General features: G+C 45.1%; 1 protein-coding gene and 1 long non-coding RNA gene across 2 annotated transcripts in view; one reads left to right on the top strand and one right to left on the bottom strand.

Moving 5' to 3' along the window:
• Window positions 1-9,071: 9,071 nt before the first annotated feature.
• Mageh1 (MAGE family member H1) lies at window positions 9,072-10,472 on the bottom strand. The gene has a single exon (XM_057760027.1). It carries the CDS (start codon window positions 10,223-10,225, stop codon window positions 9,569-9,571), a length of 657 nt encoding a protein of 218 aa, XP_057616010.1. The 5' UTR covers window positions 10,226-10,472; the 3' UTR covers window positions 9,072-9,568.
• Window positions 10,473-10,553: 81 nt separating this feature from the next.
• Window positions 10,554-20,697, top strand: part of LOC130868257 (uncharacterized) — a 45,212-nt gene continuing 35,068 nt past the window's right edge. Inside the window, exons 1-3 of the long non-coding RNA XR_009056511.1 lie at window positions 10,554-10,660; window positions 13,588-13,676; window positions 14,963-15,034. This is a non-coding gene — a long non-coding RNA (uncharacterized LOC130868257). The remainder of the gene's footprint in view (window positions 10,661-13,587; window positions 13,677-14,962; window positions 15,035-20,697) is intronic.

Here is a 20,697-nt window from a genome sequence, read left to right on the forward strand (position 1 = left end):
ATGGCCAATGTGCTCAGCATACCTGAATGTATGTGACTTAGCACATGATATTTTCAACAACCACCACCCCAGGATACACACAGACACACATAAGGAAATATGTTCTGATGATTCTGTACTTTGCAGTACCCTGAAATGTGGGAAGTGGCTCTCTGTCGCTATGGGGACACATGTGTTTTTAAGGAGTAGTTTATGTGTTCATGGTTGACCTGGAAGACAAATTAGGGTATGAGTTTTAGGTGGAAGTCAGCTTGCTTCTCTCACTTTGGGGCCCAGCACGCCTGAGAGCACTAGCCAGCCATAGACCTGTGGAGAAGATCTCTTTGCGATCGAGAGAGACGGGAAAGTCAAGTTAGAGAGAGCACATAATCAAATGTGAGCAGGGAGACAGGGTGCAGGGCAGGAAGACAAGGGCAGCCATGTTCAGTGCAAAAGCAAAGCAGTTCCTCCACAAGCAGCTGCCTCCCTGGCTTACTCAGTGCCTCAGGGCCCACAGTAAGAGGCCAGAGGTAGGTAATGGATAACAGGCAGATGGGCTGCAGCCCAAATGCAGGGGAATGCCTGTGAGGAAGCAGGTGTTGTCACAGAGCAGAAAGGGAAAGTGTTTGGAGGAAAGGGGTACCCTGCCAGGCTGGACTGTGTGCCACCTTGCTCATATCTCAGCCTCATGATGGGTAAACGAGGATGGAATGAGTCCCTGTCTGTGGGGCAGAGACAGAAGTCAGCAGCTGGCAGTGCTCAGATTGGCTCCAGGCATGACCTCTGTGCAGATGAGCCTGTCTCTGCTGAGGGCCAGAGAATCTTCTGATTATCATTTGGCTTATCTCTGCCCTCCCAGAACAGTCCCTAGAGGCACATAGTTCTTTTTCACCTGCAGAGTCTGTGAAGGGAATCCATAATTTCCCAAGCTCAGGTGGAGAAATCAGTGCTGGAACAGCCCCAGGTCAGGACAGCTGGGTCAGCTCTGATATCTGCCCTACAACCACCCAGGCAGCTAATTTCAGCAGCCTATTCATGGGGTCCATATGAGAAAAGAAGCATGTGGTTTACCTGTGGGACGCTGTGTGTGTCGCTTTATGCATGTGGGGGGAGCATTTGTGTGATGACTGTGTGTGTGTGTTTGTGTGTGTGTGTTTGTGTGTGTGAGAGAGAGATGAGAGAGAGAGAGAGAGAGAGAGAGAGTTTGTGGTGTAAGTGGGGGAGATAATCCCCATGTGTATCCACCTCAACTCCAGCAACTGACATGGCAAAGTGTGTGAGCCACATAGCCCCCCTCTGATGATAGAGGCTCTTGTAAATTGCTTCTCCCTGATGATTCACATGGACATTTTCTGAAGTCATGCTAAGGTGGCTGTGATAATTCGAGTAACAACTGTGGCTCTTATGAAATTGTGACAAAGACAGACAATGTATAATGAGGGAACTGTGGGATAACCCTTCCTCATAGGGGACATTGTGGCTTTGGCAGAGTTTATTCAGAGGTTCCCATTCAAACACTCTGAGGAATGCTACCTTACACACTATGTCCTTTGGGATAGGCAGTGAGGTGGGGGCAGCCTCTGGGGCTGATCCTCCTGAGGAAGAGCTAACACCGTGAGCCTCTTTGTCTCCATTAGAGGCTAAGCCAGGCTCTCTGATGTGTCTCCTGGATGATTTGTTGCATAGTTAGCACACACATACCACACTTAGGGGCCTGTGTCACTTAGGGGACTGTCCCAGACACAAGTGGAGGAATCTCCATCAGGGAGGTCACAAATTCTAACAGCATGGGCTGACACTAGGGAAGGGCTCCCACCCAGCTACAGAATATGTGTAGAGGCTTTAAATGGTCATGACCTCATAGGGAAGGAGAGTGCCTGTGTTTGTGTGGCTGCTTTTAAAATCAGCGTCGTCATCACCTTCCTGTCTATGTCTTGAAACTCTCAGCTCGAATGTCAGCCTAGACAACCTGTGCGTGTCGCACTAGGGCCATGTTTCCAAACTCCATTTTTTTGGAGCTCATAAACATTTGCACCAGGGGCGTGAATTTCTCTAACACATATGGGCTACAAAGACAATTCTGCTCAGGCCTTCCTTGATCTAGGTTAAAGGCCAGTGCTGCCCAGGGTGGAGACAAATGCCTCCTGTGGAAAACTGCTGCCTTGCACGATGTCTATCCAGGTCTGAGGTGGAGTGCACATTTAGGAAGGTCTGTGTAATGCAGCCAGAATCTTACTGCAGACAATATCAAAGAGGGACCTGGGGTTTGGATGCTTTAGCCTGTTCTCTTTGTTCTAATAGTCCACACTTCCTCTGACTGGTTCTGCAGAAGTACTGATCTGCCATTGACTGATGTGAGGAAAAGGGGCCAGCTTTACTTCACAGCACAGTGAGAGACCTCAGTCTGAGATGAGGATTCGCAACCTTCCTTATGCTCCGGCCCGTAACATTGTTCCCCATGGTGTGGTGTCCGGAATCTCAATACCATATGCCTTGCTCCTTCAGATCTATTATTGTGCTATTATGAGTTGTAATGTAAAAATCTGATTTACAAAATATGCGATATAAGACCTCTAAGTGTTTGTGATCCAAGGTTTAGAATCGCTGCTCTAAGTTCCTGAAGGTCTGCTGGGGTGTTATTCCCAATGTGTTCACAACAAAGCAGACATTGCTCATGGCTGGGACATGTCGACTGAAGGTGCATGTGGGAGTCCATTTCAAGAATGTCCCCATGTCCTCTGTGGAGTAGAAACCTTGGTCTGAGGCAAGCATGCTCCTGCAACATGCATACTTTCCATCAAGAGCACCGTCAGGAATCTGAAGCACCCATCATCGGGCAAGGAAGCTGCTCTCCAGTGCCCAGCATAATACAGTCCGGTACAGTTCCTGCCACCTGAGGAAACATTTGGCCAGAGGCTATGACAGGCCCTGTAGCATCTTAGAAGAGCCCTTCTCTGAGAACAGTGAGAGACATGTTCAGTCATAACTGCTAAGGGAAAAGCAGAGTAAAAAGACATGGAATGTCCATTGTTCTGAGGAGGCGGTTGCACATAGACCCTCACTCTCTTTTCCATGACCAGGATATTCGTCAGTTCACACGGATGGTGGTTCTGTGCTTTGGAAAGGATGATCTGAAACTACACACACGTGCAAGAAGATACACACACACACACACACACACGCAACACACACTCTGTATCTCTCTTACACACCCACCTCTTTCAAACCTGGGGATCTGATGTTGATGGATGTTTCTCTTTTTTTTTAGGATGTTCTAATCTCACCCTCACCAGCTCAAAGAGGCACACTGGTTGTATGTCTGTCCAGGGCCTGCATTCCTTAAACGCAGCTATCCAACCTCTTTGATGCCAGAATTTTTCCACAGATTCGGTCTGTTTCTACTATGGGGATTAATTCCTGGGTCATGTCAGATGGGGTCACTCCTTGACACAGTCTGATATGGAGTTGGAAGGTGACAAAGTGAAGGGGACACGGCCCCACCGTGATGATCATGTACACATTTAAATCCCTAAGGAAGAGATTCATGTGTAGGCCAGCAGGGTTAGTGAGATCCAGGGCCTTTGGGTCAAATGTCAGTGGAGGACAGTTCTGGGTGTTGTGCTGTAGTGTCTGTCTGAGTGGCAAGCTGTCAGAGGTAGGGAGTGAGTGACACAAGGAGCAAAGGTCACTTGGCTCCTCAGCCTCAGGTGCCCAGCAGTTCCAACACTCTGCTGTTGCTGTGCTCTCTAGGAAAGTGGGGATGGTGCCAGGCCTAGAGGCTGTGGCTCCTGAAAGCAAGGAGGCTCACAAACTAGGGTGTCCCTACCACTGCAAGTGGCTGCCAGCTTGAGAATGCTCCTTTTTGGTTTTTGCTGAAAGTTTGAGACTGTGCTTACAAAAAGACCCAGTCAGAATGCTGGACTCAGGCCTCCAGTCCCGTTCCCCCTCTGTTTTCTCTTTTGCCAGTTCTCTCCCTCCCCCGTGAGCAGCTCTCTCACTTGAGAAATGGGCATTTTGATATCATTCATAATGTGGGTTATTTCAAGCAGTAGCCAACAGTTGGGTACCTAAAGTGTGCTTGACAGTTACGTGACGTTCAACAGAGCCTGGCACAACACACAGGCTGCCGGCTGACCACAGGCAGCTGAGTTAATTGGGCCTTGAACGCCTGAGAGACCTCTACCCTTTCCAGATCCTGCTATTGAACAACCCTTGATTTGTGCTCGATCCGTGACCTCTGCCTAGTGCTACCAGTTCCTTTCTGCCACCCCCGTGCCAATCATTTCCCTCCCTCCAATTGCCCGATGGCAGCCTTCTCCTGGCCTTCTCATGACTCCTCTATGCCCATTTTCTCTTTTCTCAACTACAACAATACAGCACGGAAAACGCTTACAGACTCCTCTGGTCCATGCTTCTTCCATTATCTGTGAAACCTCTCCAGACCAGGCTTGTCACCCGATCCTGCCATGGAAGCTGCTCTGATGAATGTTGCCAGAGACTTATGCATTGCTGGAGGCAATGGCTGGTTTTCTGCCCCCTTTTCAACCGCCCTTGTCGTCCTGTGTTTGTGGTCAGTGTGGTTTTCATGACAGTTTCCTTCTTGTGGCTCAGAGGGCACTCTTCACTTTCCTCGTTCTTATGCTTCACTTTCCTCGTTCTCCAGCTCCTAAGAATCTACTGTTCCTTCTCCTTCATATGGACATGCTTGGATTCTATTAGTTATCTACTGTCCTTCTCCATGAACATCCACATGCAACCCCAGCTTAGCTCAGGCTAATTGTAGCTCCGGAAGCCACCTGTATATCTGCTGCACAGACCATTTATGCTGGCTAGTTGTATATCAACAAGACACAACCAATTGTTGTTGGAGAAGAGGGAATTTCACTGGGGAAATGTCTCCATAAGATCAGAATGAAGGTAAGCCTGTAGGTCATTCTCTTAATGTGCAATTGCTGTGTGAGGGCCCAGTCCGTCGTGGGTGATGCCACCCCTGGTCTGGTTCTGTGCAAAAGCAGGCTGAGAAAGCCGTCGAGAGCAAGCCACTGAGGAGAACAAATCCATGGCCTCTGCATCTCTTCCTGCCTCTGGTTGGGCCCTGTTAGTGTTCCTGTCCTGATATTCTCCAGTGAGGGGCCACTGGGGAGAGGTGTGATCCACATACACCAGTTTTCTTCCCTGGCTCATGCTACCTCATCACATAATTGATAAACCTAGCAAGGAGAGTCCTCATCCCAATCCCAGAGTTACTCTTTCAAGTTTACTCAGCTCGCATGGGTCATCTGGATCCAACATGCACTGTCCAAATTTCTGATCACCTCTCTGTCTGTAGCCCCCATTCTCCTTTGCAGGACTCCCTATATCTGGCCATACTGACCACATGTCCGTAACCCCTGGGGCGGAGAGGAAGTGAGATAGTTGAGAGAAGACAGTGAGTTCAGACTTGCTCCTTCTGCCATTCACATCTAGTCCCTCAGGAAATCTGTGGAGGCATTCCTTGAAATGCAGAGAGAGCCTGTGTTGTTCCCACCATACACTATGGAGTATGCTCAGGAAGGGCTCAGTGCTCATCTCTGCCTGGCTTCCTGCCTGCTCTCTGTGCTCTAATCCCCTTGCCTCATTTGCTCTAGCTGAAGACATTGAGTCATGAGTGATTCTCCTGGAAGTCAGGCCGGGTCACACTGCTCAACCTCCACAGTGCCTCCCCCATCACATTTTCCTTGCAAACATGAGGCAGCTTCCTCCAGTTCAGTGGAACCCAGGGGCTTGTTCCTGCCTCTGCATGTGTGTCCTGTACTTTCATTTCAACTCAGTGCACCTCACAGCTGATGGTCTTTCTGCCATTAACCCAGTAGGGTGGGACACCCTCTGGCATTAAAGCCTCATCCCTTATATCAGAACTCTACTACTATAGGTGTCAGAAACTTCAACACCCTGCTCCTCTTCCTTTCTTTCCTACAATATCACCACTCCAAGGGAGTCTACCTTCCTATCATAAACTGTTGACTCAAGCCCTCAGACCAGCATTTCCAGTAATCTTCACAGTCTTCCCCAGCTCTGAAGTCCCTCCTCATTACCACGACCACCTGGGGCCTAGGCAACTACCACCATCTTCTGTACTTTCAGACTCCTAGCTGGAAAGATGCCCATCCTTTCCTACCATAGGCACCATTCATGGTGAGAAGGGAACTTGTGATTTATTCTGCCATGTATCACCCATGTAGACCAGAACTATAGCTGAACTAACAAGTATATAGTGTGTGAAAGGATGATTTTTAGGGCATCTGTCAGGATAATTGATAAAAGCCAGTTCATTTTAGAAGACTGTCGAGCAGAGCTGCAAACAGGAGCCTCGCTGATAACATCTGGAGTGTGGAGTGGGTGCCTGGCACAGCTGCCGCCACACACCCAATAGAGCACTTGGCAGGGTGCCTTGACCTTTTTTTCTGATCCCTCAGGTTGTCCTTCCTCATATTATTCACTGTAGCGCTCCCTCTCTCTACTCCTCTCTTGCCTTGACAAGGTCTTGGTCCCTCATCCATTGGAGTGGTCCAGGACCCAGGTGTTCACTCTTGCTCCTTTGTCCTTGCAAATTGAAACTGCAGCTTCCCCACTGATTTCTTGGAAACACCTTTTCAGCCTTCTGGGTTACTCAATCAAGACTTCATTGTTTGCTGTCTCATCTCCACAGAGCTGAAGGCTGAAAGAAGTTGCATCAATGTTACTACTGAGCATGCTCTTCAGCTCACCCTCTTCCATAGGCCCCGTTTCCTGACTCTCCTGCCCCCACCCCCACCCCTCCCCAGCCCCCAGTCACTCATCTCACAGCCACTGGGAATCTCTCCCTTTTGCAGCTTAGTCCACTGAAGGAAGTGTTGCCTTGCAGTTCTTCAACAGTGTGGTGGGAGGTTTGGACCCTTAGGGAGACGAGCCTAGCCCATGAAGGCTCTCCCCCTCCCACCCCAGGCAATGCAGGTCATCCAAGCCTTGGTTTCCACAATGAAGCTGGGCAGTGCCTCCTGCTGAAGCTGTTGGGATTCCAGCAGCTATGTCTGGTACAGTGCAGCTGGAGGCTTATTCCTGTTCTTTCCCCCGTGTAGGGATTCTCCTGCTCTGGGGTCTTCTTGAAGCTTCTAGGCATGTACACAGGGATAGTCGCATTGGATCTTTAGGCCCAAGAGAGTCATCGCAGACTCAGGCAGGTATCAGATGGACATAAATTACATCTAGCCCTGAGCTAACTGGGACCTCTGTAAAACTTGTCCACTGATCCCCATGGCCTGGCAGGACAAAATGTGACACTCTTCTGGCACGCATGAAGTGTTTAAGAATATCTCTGGTACAGCCTCTCCTACTTCCTACCTGAGTTTCCCAACTGGAGTTGAATGACTGCTTAGAGGAACCTCTGCGCAAGGCAAGGAGGAGACCCAGAGGATCTCCCCGTGCCTGGCGTTGATGGCAGAGAGCTGAACCTTCATTTTTCCCTTGAAGGAAGAGACTCTGTGAGTGTGCACTGGAAAGACATAACAGATTCAGGGTGGCCAAGAGAAAGGAGCTCTGGGAGTGTGGAGAAAGATTTAGGATTATGTCAAGTTTGTCACTTCAGTGGATCTGGCCCTGAAAACCTCTTGCTGACCTCCCCTGGATTCCCTGGCTGCCCACCTCTTGATGTAGACCTGATGTCACCTGTACCTCCAGAGGTAAGTGACAACCTTGTTTGTGTCTGTCAGGCTTCTCTGGCACTTCCTGAATCATAGAAGATGCTCATCATATGTGCTGGGACCTGCTGAAGCTTGCTTCATGGGTTCTGCTTCCTGTTTCAGCCTCCTTAGCCTGCACACTGCTGGCTGTGCCTTTGGGCTTTGCAGACAATCATTTTCCACCCTGCCCCGCACCCTGCAGCTGGGCCTTGTCTTCAGCCACCAGCCAGGTGAAACTGTGGTGGAAAACGGCAGAAAGTACATGGGTCTCTGTGGTTTGTGTGGCATGCCTGGGTCAGGCACCTGTCCTTCATGTTCCCTAGAAGGAGACTGCAGTGTGTTTTCTTAGTCCTCTCCCTGTGGTAAATGTGGTCAGCTCTAGGGCCTGAGATCTCTCCCGAGTGTCCTTAGCCAGGTAGTTAAGGAGCATGGTGAGCAGGTGCCTATATCTCCACATCTGTAGTTCCCAGATCACCTCAAAGGGTAGTGAAATGGCAACATTACCTTGACCCTAAAAAAACAATACACAGGGCACACTCATGCACACACGCGCGCACACATACACTGAGCCAGTTGAGCACTGTGCAGCACCTGAGAAACTTTGTTTCCTAGTTTTAGGTTCAATCTTCTCTCAGGTTCCCCCAACATGCTGAAGGCCAGCTGTTTCAGAGTCCTGGTCCCCAGTGTCCCTGGGTCACCACAGGTATTGATGATTTTATTATCACTGCTGTGACAGCCAGCTGTGGGGCACTGGCTCTCCTGCCCCCTCCTTCTTTTTTCCCTCTACTTCCCCCAACAGCACCTGAGTAGTTCATTGAGGAATTTCTTATTCCCTAACTTTCTATGTTGCCTTCAGTGACTCCAAATTTACTCCCACACCCCAATATTACCTTGAGAACTCGGACTGATATAACCTTAAGTATTTTCTAGTTGTCTCTTCCCTGTCACTTTGTGTGTCCCCACACCTACCTATTTCTCCTGCTATCTGTCTCTCATAATAATTCCCATGTATTTATTATTTTTATAGTACTCTGGAATGTTTTCAAGTCTTTGCCAATGGCTTTTCTCTCAAGGTGTGTTGAGTCCAGTGAAACTCCTATAGCAAATACTCTATTATGGTGACCTTTTCCAAGCTTTTCTACATTCTCCAAGTGTTTCTTGGTTTTTCCCACATCCTATAATGCCCTCCTTTCCTGTTCCAGTCCCCCTAGCCTGTCTACCTTCTCCTTACTTTTCTATGCTCATTTCTCACCAACACTTACTCCATTTCCACCTTCTCCCCTCCCAAACAGTCTAGAAGTTTCTTGGAATGTAGGTATTGTCTGTTAAGGACTGTCCCTAAAATCAAAATTTGATCTTAACCGGTAGACAATAAATGAAGAAAACATACCATTTACTATGCTTTTATTTATGCTATTTGTGCAGTGAGCATATCCACAGACGGACTTCTTTACAAGACATCAGACACAAAGACAGAATGAGTCTGTTATTTTCCCTCACTCACAATGTACTAGTTATTCCAAACTTTCAAAGAACAGCCCCTCACCGTGGTACAAATCCTGTACATCCCACATGACAAATGGCCTTCATTCAATAAGGTAGCACAGCTGTTGTAGCAAATGTCAATGACAGGAGAAATAACATAAACATCTTCTCAATTATATATTTAAACATACTGTGACTCTTAATCAACAGTGTTATAAAACGAATACAAGATTACAATATCTAAAGCAAACACTATTTTGCAATTAAACAATTAGCACTGATCACAAATACCAAATACAGTGCCCTCCCCACCCTCCACATCATTTTAATTTCAGGACCCTGCCTATCTACTCCACGGAGTACTTTGGATTCTCTTTTCCACTCCTAAGCGTCTGCCTGGGATCTCTCTATGGAGTGGAATAACCCCTAGCACCTGAATTGAGTATAGCCTCAACCTCTGCATCATCATCCGAATCCCAGTCATAGTTACATGGCCAGTCTTTGGAGCATCGGTTCCGAACTCTTGCCACAAAATGCATGACTTTCAGTTTGCTGGATTCCACGTGTGCTCGAGGGCCCCAGAAGAACTCGTACTCCACCGGACTGCTGCGGGGCACTGGCTTATAAAGCAGATACCCTCTGCGAACAAACTCTTCCGTTACGACCTTCTTCGGATCTCCAAAGATGCTGTGCTGCCTCCCAGGCTGCATCCCTAACTTCCCCAGCACTTTCCACACCAGGGCCTCCTTGGCGCTGTTGCCCATGATGAAGATGAGGGCTAATATGGACATTAGGAGACTTTTCTTGGTGCCCTGAAAACTGCTCCGCTTAACAGGCTTTTGCACTGGGGCAGAGCTTGAAGCTTCTTCAGGAGGAGTGGAGGCCTTCTCCGGAGTGCTTGTGTCTTCTTCAGGGCCGCTCAGGTAGTCTTCGGGTGTGCTGGGGATCACAGAAGCCGCCATCGGGGTCTTAGAGGCCTCTGAGGCCTGGATCTTGCGATTGTTGCGATTCTCTTCTGCTGCTTTTGCGTTCCGGCGGCGCCGACTCTTCCGTCCCCGAGGCATGGCTCCGGCCAAGCGCTCAAAGCCCGCAGCAGTTCTAGAGAACGATCGCTACAGCGTCCGAGTAAAGCGGCGAGCCTCCGCAGGGAGAGCCGCCAAAGCGCAAACGCCAGCGGAGTCTTTGTAGCGAGGAAGCGGTCGCTTTCGGCCACAAAGCCCTTTCCCTGGCTATCAGACTTGCGCAAGCAGTCGCCGCCCGCACTCGCCACAGCGCCAAGCGCGCGAGAAACCGGAGCAGCATTAGCCCCGCCTCTCCTGCCACGCACACGCTGAGCACCCAAGAGGAAGTGGGACGCTCCCGCACAGGAACTTCCGCTAGCCCAAAGGAAAAGGAGCGGGCTGCATTTTGGGTCCCCCCAAGGGTAGATAAGACAGCTAAGGGTTGGCGGGGATTTGTCCTGTGCGCAGGAGAGAAGAATCTCGGTATTCTTTAGGCAGGTGCACACGTTATCCTATTGGTTCATAGGTTTTGGCAAGCAATAGGCCCTTCCATTCTCACCAAAGGCGCCGAACTGAGGGGGTGTGGGAGGGGCGCGGCGGAGCATAGTCTTGCAAGGGGTCAGCTGACCCTACCCCTCCTTGGCTGTCCTGGCTTACGCAGCACATTCATTCTCCCGCCCGGTTTTCAGAAGGCGTTTATGTGTGGCTAATTAATTCGTGGGCCCATGAGGGAGCTGAATAATAGACTTAATGACCAAAGCGGTGGGTGAGGGGAGGAGATGGGAGTGCAAAGCCAGCTAGCAGTGCTCAAGAGGTGCAGAGCCTGTACAGGGCTACGTGTTGGCCTGGGCAATTAAGCGGGGCGGTGAGAAGATCAGACATAGATTTGCGCAGCCTCACAGAGGGGCAGAATACTTCCTGGCAGGCCACAGAGGAAGCAATTAGAATAAGAAGCAGCTGGATGAAAGTGAGCTTTAAGGCTGTTGCCATGGGGACTGAGAGACAGAAAGGCATTTGAAGGGAGACCACTGGCAGGCTTCAGACAATGGATGGGAATGGGGAGCAGGGAGATGGTAGGGTGCAGTTGGAGCTTAGGTTTCTAGGCCAGCGAGCCAGCAGGCGTGCCTTGCCCTGTCTCCCCCGTGCACACTCTGACCTTTGTCCACTCCTTCTCTCTGCTCAGATTCCTCTGCCTGAATGTCTTCCCTCCATTCTGCACCAGCTAAGCTCCACCTGCTTGCTCACGGGCATCTTCCTTGTTTAAGTTTCATTTTGGCCTTCCCCAAAGAATAATGAGTCGGTCCTTACTCCCCCAAGGAAGGCCCCATAGTTAGGCATTCTGCTTTTCTTGTGTCATTTGAAATGTGAACTTGCTCAGAGCCTGGCTCCCCCACCCCCACCCCCTTAAAGTGGATGGATGTAACTCAAGTACTGGCTTCAAAGGGTTGTGTGAATTCAGTGAAAAGCCTTCATTGCGTAGTGTAAGACAGGCTTTGCCTCTAAGTGTGTTTCAAGCAGCAGCAGCAGGTGAGAGTGGCATTTAATAAATGCATGTTGAAGGATTATGTGATGGAAAAGCTTTTACATGTGTTCCTTTTTAAGATGTGTTTTAATTTGCGTGCATACGTACGCGCATGCATGCCACGTGTGCTGTACACGAGGGGCTAGCAGAGGGCATGGGATCCCCTGGAACTGAGTTACAGGTGGTTGCGATCTGCCTGATGTGGGTGCTGGCAAGGAAACTTGGTTCCTCTGGAAGAGTAGCAAGTGCTCCTAGCTGCTGAGCCATTGCTCCAGCCCCTCACGTGAGCTCTTATGTCTTAAGAGGCAAATGGGTACTTTGTACTTGTTTGGCTAGAAGGGAGAAACGTATGCTTGAGTGAGTCTCAGTTTGTAATCCTACTGGGGAAATGAGCCTGTGGGGCTCATAGATTTTGACATCTCCCAGCTTTTTGGTGGAGTTTGTGGAATCGGATATGGCTTGATCTAGTGAGTGAACTCGGTGTGGCGCGCAGTGTGTCAGTGGCAACAGCATTGCCAGCAGAAGCTCACCTAGTGAGGCCGAGACTCCTCTGTGTGTGTGTGTGTGTGTGTGTGTGTGTGTGTGTGTGTGTAGGAAGGAGATGGCTGCTGGCGAGAAACGGTCACTGAAATCAGAGCTGGGCACATGAATTTGGAGCCGGTTTGTATCGGTTCGAGGCCCTTGATAAGTTTACTGAATATCCTAGTCCTCTGACTTGTTCTGTGCAGAAAAAGCTGATCTCTCTGGCATTGTCTGTCCAGTTTGCTGTCAGTCTCTGTGGAAGTTAACATTTCACACTAGTCATTTTTGAGTTTTGTCTTTTACTTTATTTTATTTTTGTGATAATAATATAATTATATTTCTCCCTTCCTTTCCCCCTGTCCAAACTGTCTCATATGTCCTTCCAATTCGGGACTCTTTTTTTCACTAGTTGTTATTGCATGCATATATGTATATTGATAGTAGGTATATATTTCTAAATAGGACCTGTTCATTCTCTATAATGTTACTTGTATGTATATTTTCAGAGCTGACTCTTTGGCACTGGGCAACCAGTTGGTGGGCTCTTTTCTGTGGAATATGATTTCTTCTGCTCCCAGCTTTTCTTAGTTGCTTGTAGTTCTTTGTGTAGGGTTGAGATTTCATGGATTTTTTTCCCAGTGCAGTTTGCCATGTTCATGGTGTCATCCTTTTTTAGTGTCTGGGCTGTAATGTTGGTGAGGCTTTATGGGTGCGGCTTCTGATATTACTAAGAGACACAATCTCCCAGCAAATTCCTTGATCCTTTGACTTTTACAATCTTCATGTCCTCATCTTCGCTATGCTCCCTGGACCATTACAGAAGGTCCCCTTGACTCGGGATGTATTTATTATTTATTTATTTATTTATTTATTTATTTATTTATTTATTACTATATTTGTGATTCTGTATATAGACTGAAATTTTGGGTAATTTCTTTCCAATTTTGACAGTATATACGAAAATGTAGTTCCCCAAATTTACTCTCTTACTGGAGTTTCCTTTTATAAGCAAAGTTCACTGATACTTCCTACTTGGTAAAGCAATTTCAGGTATATTTAATGCTGCACTTCCTTCTGCCACACCAGTGAAATGAGGAGCAGGTACCATTTCCCCCTGTCTTTACTTAAATGAACCATTGTTTCTCTCCACAAGGACAATGTAACTTTGCTCAGCACAATAGATAGAGCGGACAAATAATGGCCTCAACTGCCAGCTAGTTTTCCCAGAGAAGTAAGTGGGAACAGGGCTTAGGCTCTAGGAATTTTTTGCAAAGCCACAAAAACTGATTCCCATATTGCTTCCCAGTTATTTATCTAGAGGAAAGCAGTCATATACTGGTTATAAAGGCATGGACTCTAAATGGAGATTTCTTGGGCTCAGTTCCAGATTCTACCATATATGAGATTAAAATCCTTGGGACGTTGCTGAACCACTGCTATCTATGAAATCATGGAGACTATACTTGTCAGGTAATTTCCTTTGGGAGGGATTAAATTAGTTGTTATAAAGTAGTCCAGAATTAAATATTAGTGACAACAATACTCTAGGTCAGAAATTTTATTTTTGCAAGAGCCATAGTTACATAACATCTATTATGTGTTAGGCATTGATCCAAAGTCATTGGAGGTTTGAGAGCTAGTCCACAGCTTGTTAGTGAACACAGTTTAAAAGCTTAGCATTTTAAAAAGTTTTGTGTAAAGGATGCTGGCTCTGATTAGCAGAACCATAGATGATGCATCCAGGCATGAAGTAGGACATATCAGATTAATTTAGTGTAATCAGGAAGAGTATATCCAAATAAATGAGTCAACATTGCGTTAAAACCTTAATGCTTAGTGGGCGTTATGCAATGGAAAAGGAAAAACGTTGCATACAAACAGATGTTTGCAAAGCTGAAAGCCAAAATGAACAGACTCCTAGTGGTTTCAGTGATTGGAAACTATTCTGTCTATGGGCCAAATTTTAGTTCCTTTATCAGTGTGATATGAAGATCGTGAGGCACACAAGAGTTTTTAGTTTCTAATACTATATATACTGTATAGTCACATCATAATTTATTATACTATAACCCACTACTTAAACGTATTTGCTTGCTTTTAAAAGCAACAGTCCGTACACATTTGTGCACTTATCTACTTATTTGTATTTCTAGTCCCAGAATTAGTGGTTTGGATGGTTTTGTACATGTAAATCATGGTACAAATATCCAGGCTTAATTCCTTGAATAGTTGTGTCCTTTCTTAGTAAGCATTACCAGCAGTGAATGGATAGTATGTTTTTCACCACATCTTTGCCTTCCCTAAACATTAAATGTATATATAATACATTAGCAATCTCATGGGTAAACTAGAACATCTTCTTGTTATTTTATATGCAATTAGCATAAATAAAGTACACATACTAAAATTGCACAATTTTATGCACTTTAACTTATGCATGTAACTGTTACTAGAGTTAAGATAATCATTGCATTCTTTTAGAATATTTTTATTACATTTGTTTAGTGGGGGTGCACACATGTTGCAGCATGCTAATGGAGGCCAAAGAACATCCCTCAGGAATGGGTTTTTTTTCCCTCCACTATGGGGGACAATGGGGATTGAACTCTGGTTTCCAGGCTTGGAAGCAAGCATCTTTATTCAACCTGCTGAACCATCTCAGCAGCCCAATCGTTGTATAGTTCATCATCAAATTTCTTCATGCTTTGTTATAACTGTATCCCTTGTTGCTTTTCTCCACCCTTCCTCCATCCTAGGCACAGTTACCAGCTTTCTATCACAAGAGATTACATTACATTTCCTGTCATTTATGGAAATAAATTCAAACAGTAAGTGCTTTCCTAGCTTTTAGAATTTTTAAATTGTCTTGATTTATCATGCAAAGTAATGGGGTTCATAGTTTCATTGGCATAGCTTTATAAATATATGCCATTTTATTTTGTTCTTTTTACTTCTAATATTTCAAATGTTTTTTGAATTTCTGATATTATAGTATAATTATGTTTCTCCCTTCCCTTTCCTCCCATATACCACTCCCTCCATACCCTTCCATATACCACTCCCTGCTTGTCTTTGAATCCATAGCCTCTTTTTCTCACTAATTATTTTCGCATGCCCCCCACTCCGTTACCCACTGCTTTCCTCACTCTTGCTTTCCACTCCGTCCTCCTGAAATACTTCTTCCTCCTTTTGTGTTATATATTGTCCCCTCTTGTTCCATACTCATCTCTCCCTTTAGACACCTTTCTCCTCATAATCCTCTTTCTACTTTCATTTGTGTGTATATATATATACATATATATATATATTGCATAGACATTTATATTTAGGTTTTGCATATGACAGAAAACTAAAGTGGTATTTATTTTTCTTTGTCTTATTTTGTTTAACCTGATGATCTCCAGTTTCAACCATTTTCTTGAAAATATCATCATTTTATTCTTCTTTATGGCTGAGTAAAATTCCAGTGTGTGTGTGTGTGTGGTAAATTTTCTTTATCTGCTCCTATCCTGGTGCATATCAAACAACAATAAGTAATGAAATAAGCAATAAATATGTGTGAGTATATCTGTGGCAGGATGTAGAGTCCTTAAGGTCCAGGAGGACTAATTTGATTCTTTTGGGGAACCTGCGTACTGCTTTGCAAAATATCTACATCACTTTATACCTCCACCAGGGTTCCTTCCACTTTTTTCACAATCACAATCTCACCATATGTATTTCTTCTTTTGGCCAATAAATAGTGATTTACAAAAAACAAACAAACAAAAAACCCCAAAACAAGATTTAGTCTTGCTAAGTAGTCCTGGCTTTGAAGGGGTGCTCTTTCTGTCTCAGACTCCAAACTGCTGAGATTAAAGGCATTAACTACCACACCCAGACTGATAATCAGTCTTTTTTCCTTGTTTGAATGATTTCACTCATCATTTTTCTTTTGTTTTTGTCCTGAATGACACATCAATATACAGATGCGGTACACTTTGATTAAGCAGCCGCCCATGCATAAACATTTTAACTATTTGCAGTTTGGCACTATAATAAAAACCAAGTGACAAGGGCACCAGCATGCTTTTACTTTTAAATAAACAAAATATTTTTCTTTTTAATTTATTAATTTTATTAATGTATTTTGTTCTTTGACAATTGCGAATGTCTTTTTATCTTAGTTATTATTACTAGTGTGTGTTGTGTGTATGATTTGTATAGGCACACTCATACCATGGCATGAGGAGGTCAGGGAACAATTTGTGTAATCAGTTCTCTTCTTCTGCCTTTATGTGGGCTCTAGGGATCAAACTAGGGTTATCAGACTTTCACAGCTAATGTTTTTATTCACGGAACCATCTCTGTCCCTTTTTTAAATTAAAAGTTTAAGTTAGTATACAGCATGATGGGTTCATTATGGCATTTTCTTTTTTTTTATTAATTAATTTATTTAATTATTAAAGATTTCTGCCTCTTCCCCGCCACCACCTCCCATTCCCTCCCCCTCCCCCAATCAAGTCTTCCTTCCTCCTCAGCCCAAAGAGCAAGCAGGTTTCTCTGCCCTGTGGGAGGTCCAAGGACCACCCACCTCCATCCAGGTCTATTAAGGTGAGCATCCAAATCATTATGGCATTTCCATACACACTTTTTTATCCACCTCCTCCTGATGCTTTCGCAGTCCTGCCACTTCCCTCTGACTAGTTCCCTTTCTTTCCTCTTAGTTTTAAGCCCCTTACTTTTAAGCCATGTAAATTCCATTACCTTTTCTTTTTCCTTCTTCTTCCCTCCCTTAAAATATCTTCTTCCAGCCAAATGTGGTGGTGCATTGTAACTCCAGCCCTTAAGAGAGGAAGGCAGGAAGATCACAAGTTCAAGGCCAGCATGGGCTTCATGAAAACCTCAAAAACAAAACAAAGGCCCATGAGATGCCTCTGTTAAGAAAGGGTCTTGAGGCCAAGCCTGGCAGTCTGGGACTCACATGGTGGAAGGAGAGAACAGACTCCTGCAGGTTGTCCTCTGATGTCCTCATACTCACATGCACACCAACACACACAAAACAAAATAAATAAATGTCAACATTTAAAACCCCAGAAAAACAACCGAAAGAACCCCAAACAAAGTAAAATCCTTTTTCCCCTTCTCAAGATCCCTTCACTTATCTCCCTCCTACTCCTGCTGCTTATCACTCTTCTCAACTAGTCCCCCCTCAAGTGTGTGTGTGTGTGTGTGTGAGAGAGAGAGAGAATGTGTGTGTGTGTGAGAGAGAGAGAGAGAGAGAGAATGTGTGTGTGTGTGTGAGAGAGAGAGAGAGAGAGAGAATGTGTGTGTGTGTGTGAATGTGTGTGTGAGAGAGAATGTGTGTGTGTGTGAGTGTGTGTGTGTGAGAGAGAGAGAGAATGTGTGTGTGTGAATGTGTGTGTGAGAGAATGTGTGTGTGTGAGTGTGTGTGTGTGTGAGAGAGAGAGAGAGAGAGAATGTGTGTGTGTGTGTGTGAGAGAGAGAGAGAGAGAGAATGTGTGTGTGAATGTGTGTGTGAGAGAGAATGTGTGTGTGAGTGTGTGTGTGTGTGAGAGAGAGAGAGAGAGAGAGAGAATGTGTGTGTGAATGTGTGTGTGTGAGAAAGAGAATGTGTGTGTGTGTGAGTGTGTGTGTGTGTGTGTGTGTGTGTGTGAGAGAGAGAGAGAGAGAGAGAGAGAGAGAGAGAGAGAGAGAGAGAGAGGTTAATTAGGGCTACTCATATAGCATAGGTAGGTTATTTTCTGGAGCACGGACAATTTACTAGTGGCTAAGCACAGAAGAAAATTACTCTCCCTCCCCTAGCAGCCATTAACTGTCAGTAGGTCCTCAGTCAGGGGGTGGGGGCCTCCCAAGCCCTTCACCTATCCACGACAGAATGTTGAAGAGCTCCATCTTGTGTAAGTAACCATAGCTACTGTGTACATGATGACAAAAGCCATACCCTATGCAGAAAACAGCATTCATAGCACTCTTCCGCATCTTCCAGCTTTTACAGATTTTCCGCCTTGTCTTCCACAGTATTTCCTGGGCCTTGAAAGAGTTTAGATAGGTGTCCTTTTAAAGAGTGAGCACTTGACAGTGCCTTATTCTGACAATTTTGACCAGTTGTTAGTCTCTGCATTCACCATCACACACAGACTCTATGCCCAAGGCCAAGAGTGGCACTAATCTATGGGTATAGACATAATGATTTAGAAGGCAGCTTAAAGAAACACATATTTAGCAAATCAATAGTAATAGATTTTCCCTAAGGGCCTGTGATCTCCACAACCATTGACTTTAAGCCAGGGTTGCAGCATCAGACATGAATTCCTTCCGGTGGAGCAGATCTCAAATCCAATCAAAAAATGGTCAGTTATCCTCAAACTAGTTATTAAAATAACTGGAAGGAACTCATGTATGATGATGTAACCTTGGCTTAAGGTATACCCTTGGCTAGAGAGGTCATAGACCTTAGAATCGAACCTATTACTGCCATTTACACAAGCCAATATAATTTCTAAATATTTTATAAATATTTATCCTTATTGTCACAATCATCAAAGAAGTTTCTTTTTGCAACAGACAGAGACTATTACAAAGATCCACAACTGGTCAAAATGCAGAGAACAACAGACCATGGGTGTCCAAACCCATATATATATATATATATATATATATATATATATATATATATATATATATATATATCCAAGATGCACATAACAAATATAGTAATTGTGTTGGTACTATGAGTTGGCAGATAGGGGCACTTGCTGCCAAGTCTGACGGCCTGAATTTGGTCCCTAGGATCCACATAGTGAAAGTAGAGGGTTGATTTCCCCAGGTTGTCCTCCGACTTCCACACAAGCAGACACACACCACACACACACACACACACACACGAGATGGGGGTGTAAATATAAAGGTACCATGGTAATGGTCACAATCTAGCAAATGGAACTTTCCACATAAAGGACATTTGTAGAAAAATAAATCAGTTTCTATAGAAATACTGAATATCACTGAGACAAGAAACCTCCAAGTCAAATGCTTTCAATTTTTAAGTGGAAATAGCTGAAGCTTGGTTCCAATTTCCCCTACAAACTCTAATGAATACTAACACTGACTGGTTGCCAGGAATTGTGCAGAACTAATGGCCATCATAGAGACAACCCTAAACAGTTCTTACTTTTTAGAATTTCACATTGTGGACACAGGTAGACATCTTGATGATGTTCTTTATTTTTATTTTAAGTTAACTTTTAAGTTAGCATGCAACATAATGAATTTCATTGGGACTTTTTCATATGTGTGTGTCATTATACTTTGTTCTTATTTGTCTCTACCTCCCACTTCTCAATGTATCTCCCTGCCTACTTCTTTTAAAAAACATTTTTATTAATGTTTTGAGAATTTAAGACAATGTATTTTGGTGTGTGTGTGTGTGTGTGTCTGTGTGTCTGTGTCTGTGTCTGTGTATGTAGTTTTTGAGACAGAAGTTTCTCTATGTAGCTCTGGCTGTCCTAGAACTCAGTCTGTAGACCAAGCTGGCCTTGAACTCACAGAGATGCACCAGCCTCTGCCTCCCAAATACTGAGATTAAAGGCATGTACTACCACTGCCTGGCTTTTAGTATTATTATTATTATCATCATCATCATTATCATCATCATCATTATTATTTTCATACAATGTATTTTAACCATATTCACTCCCCACTCCTCCTCATGGCTCTTAACAGGTCCATCCCCACCTCCCTACCTCTCCCCACTTCATGTCTTCTTCTTTTTTTTTTATGTCTTCTTTTTAAAAATAATAACTCACTGAGTCCAATTTGTGCTTCATGTATACTTATGGATGGGGGCCATCTGCCGAGTGTGGTTAACTTACACTCTTAAAGAAAACTGATTCTCCCTCCCACTAGAAGGCATCAGCTGTCAAGAGCCCATCAGTTATGGGTTGGCCCTCTGGATCCCCCCAGCGCCCCATGCTGGAATGTTGACTGCCTTGATTTGTTCAGACAGTCACAGCTGTGTGAGTTCCTGAGTGCATTCGTCCTGTCATGTCCAGAGGACACTGTGTCGTTCTAGTCCTACCTGGCTTCGGCTCTTATCATCTTCCTTCCACTTTCTTCCTCCAAGGCCAGCTCTGAGCTTTTAGCAGGGTAGTAATCGAGCTGTCTGGTTTGTGGCTCTGCAGTACACAGACATTTATTCTCTGCACTTTGACCGGTTGTATGCTTCTTGTTAACCACTGTCCACTGCACAAAGAAACTTCTCTGATGAGCTCTGAGAGCCACACCTACCTATGGGTATATAGATACGAATTTCAATTTACCCAACTCTTCTGAACCTCTTCCCCTTAAATGGCTCCCTTTGCGTTCTTGTTCTATGTATTTCACTATCCTCTCCATGCCTCCTCTATTCCTCTCTCTCCTCCTTTAAGATACTTTCTTCCCACAATACAGTCCCCTTTTTAGTTTCAACACACACACACACTTAAATCTG

Source organism: Chionomys nivalis, chromosome X (genome assembly GCF_950005125.1).
Source record: "Chionomys nivalis chromosome X, mChiNiv1.1, whole genome shotgun sequence".
NCBI classification, from domain to species: domain Eukaryota; kingdom Metazoa; phylum Chordata; class Mammalia; order Rodentia; family Cricetidae; genus Chionomys; species Chionomys nivalis.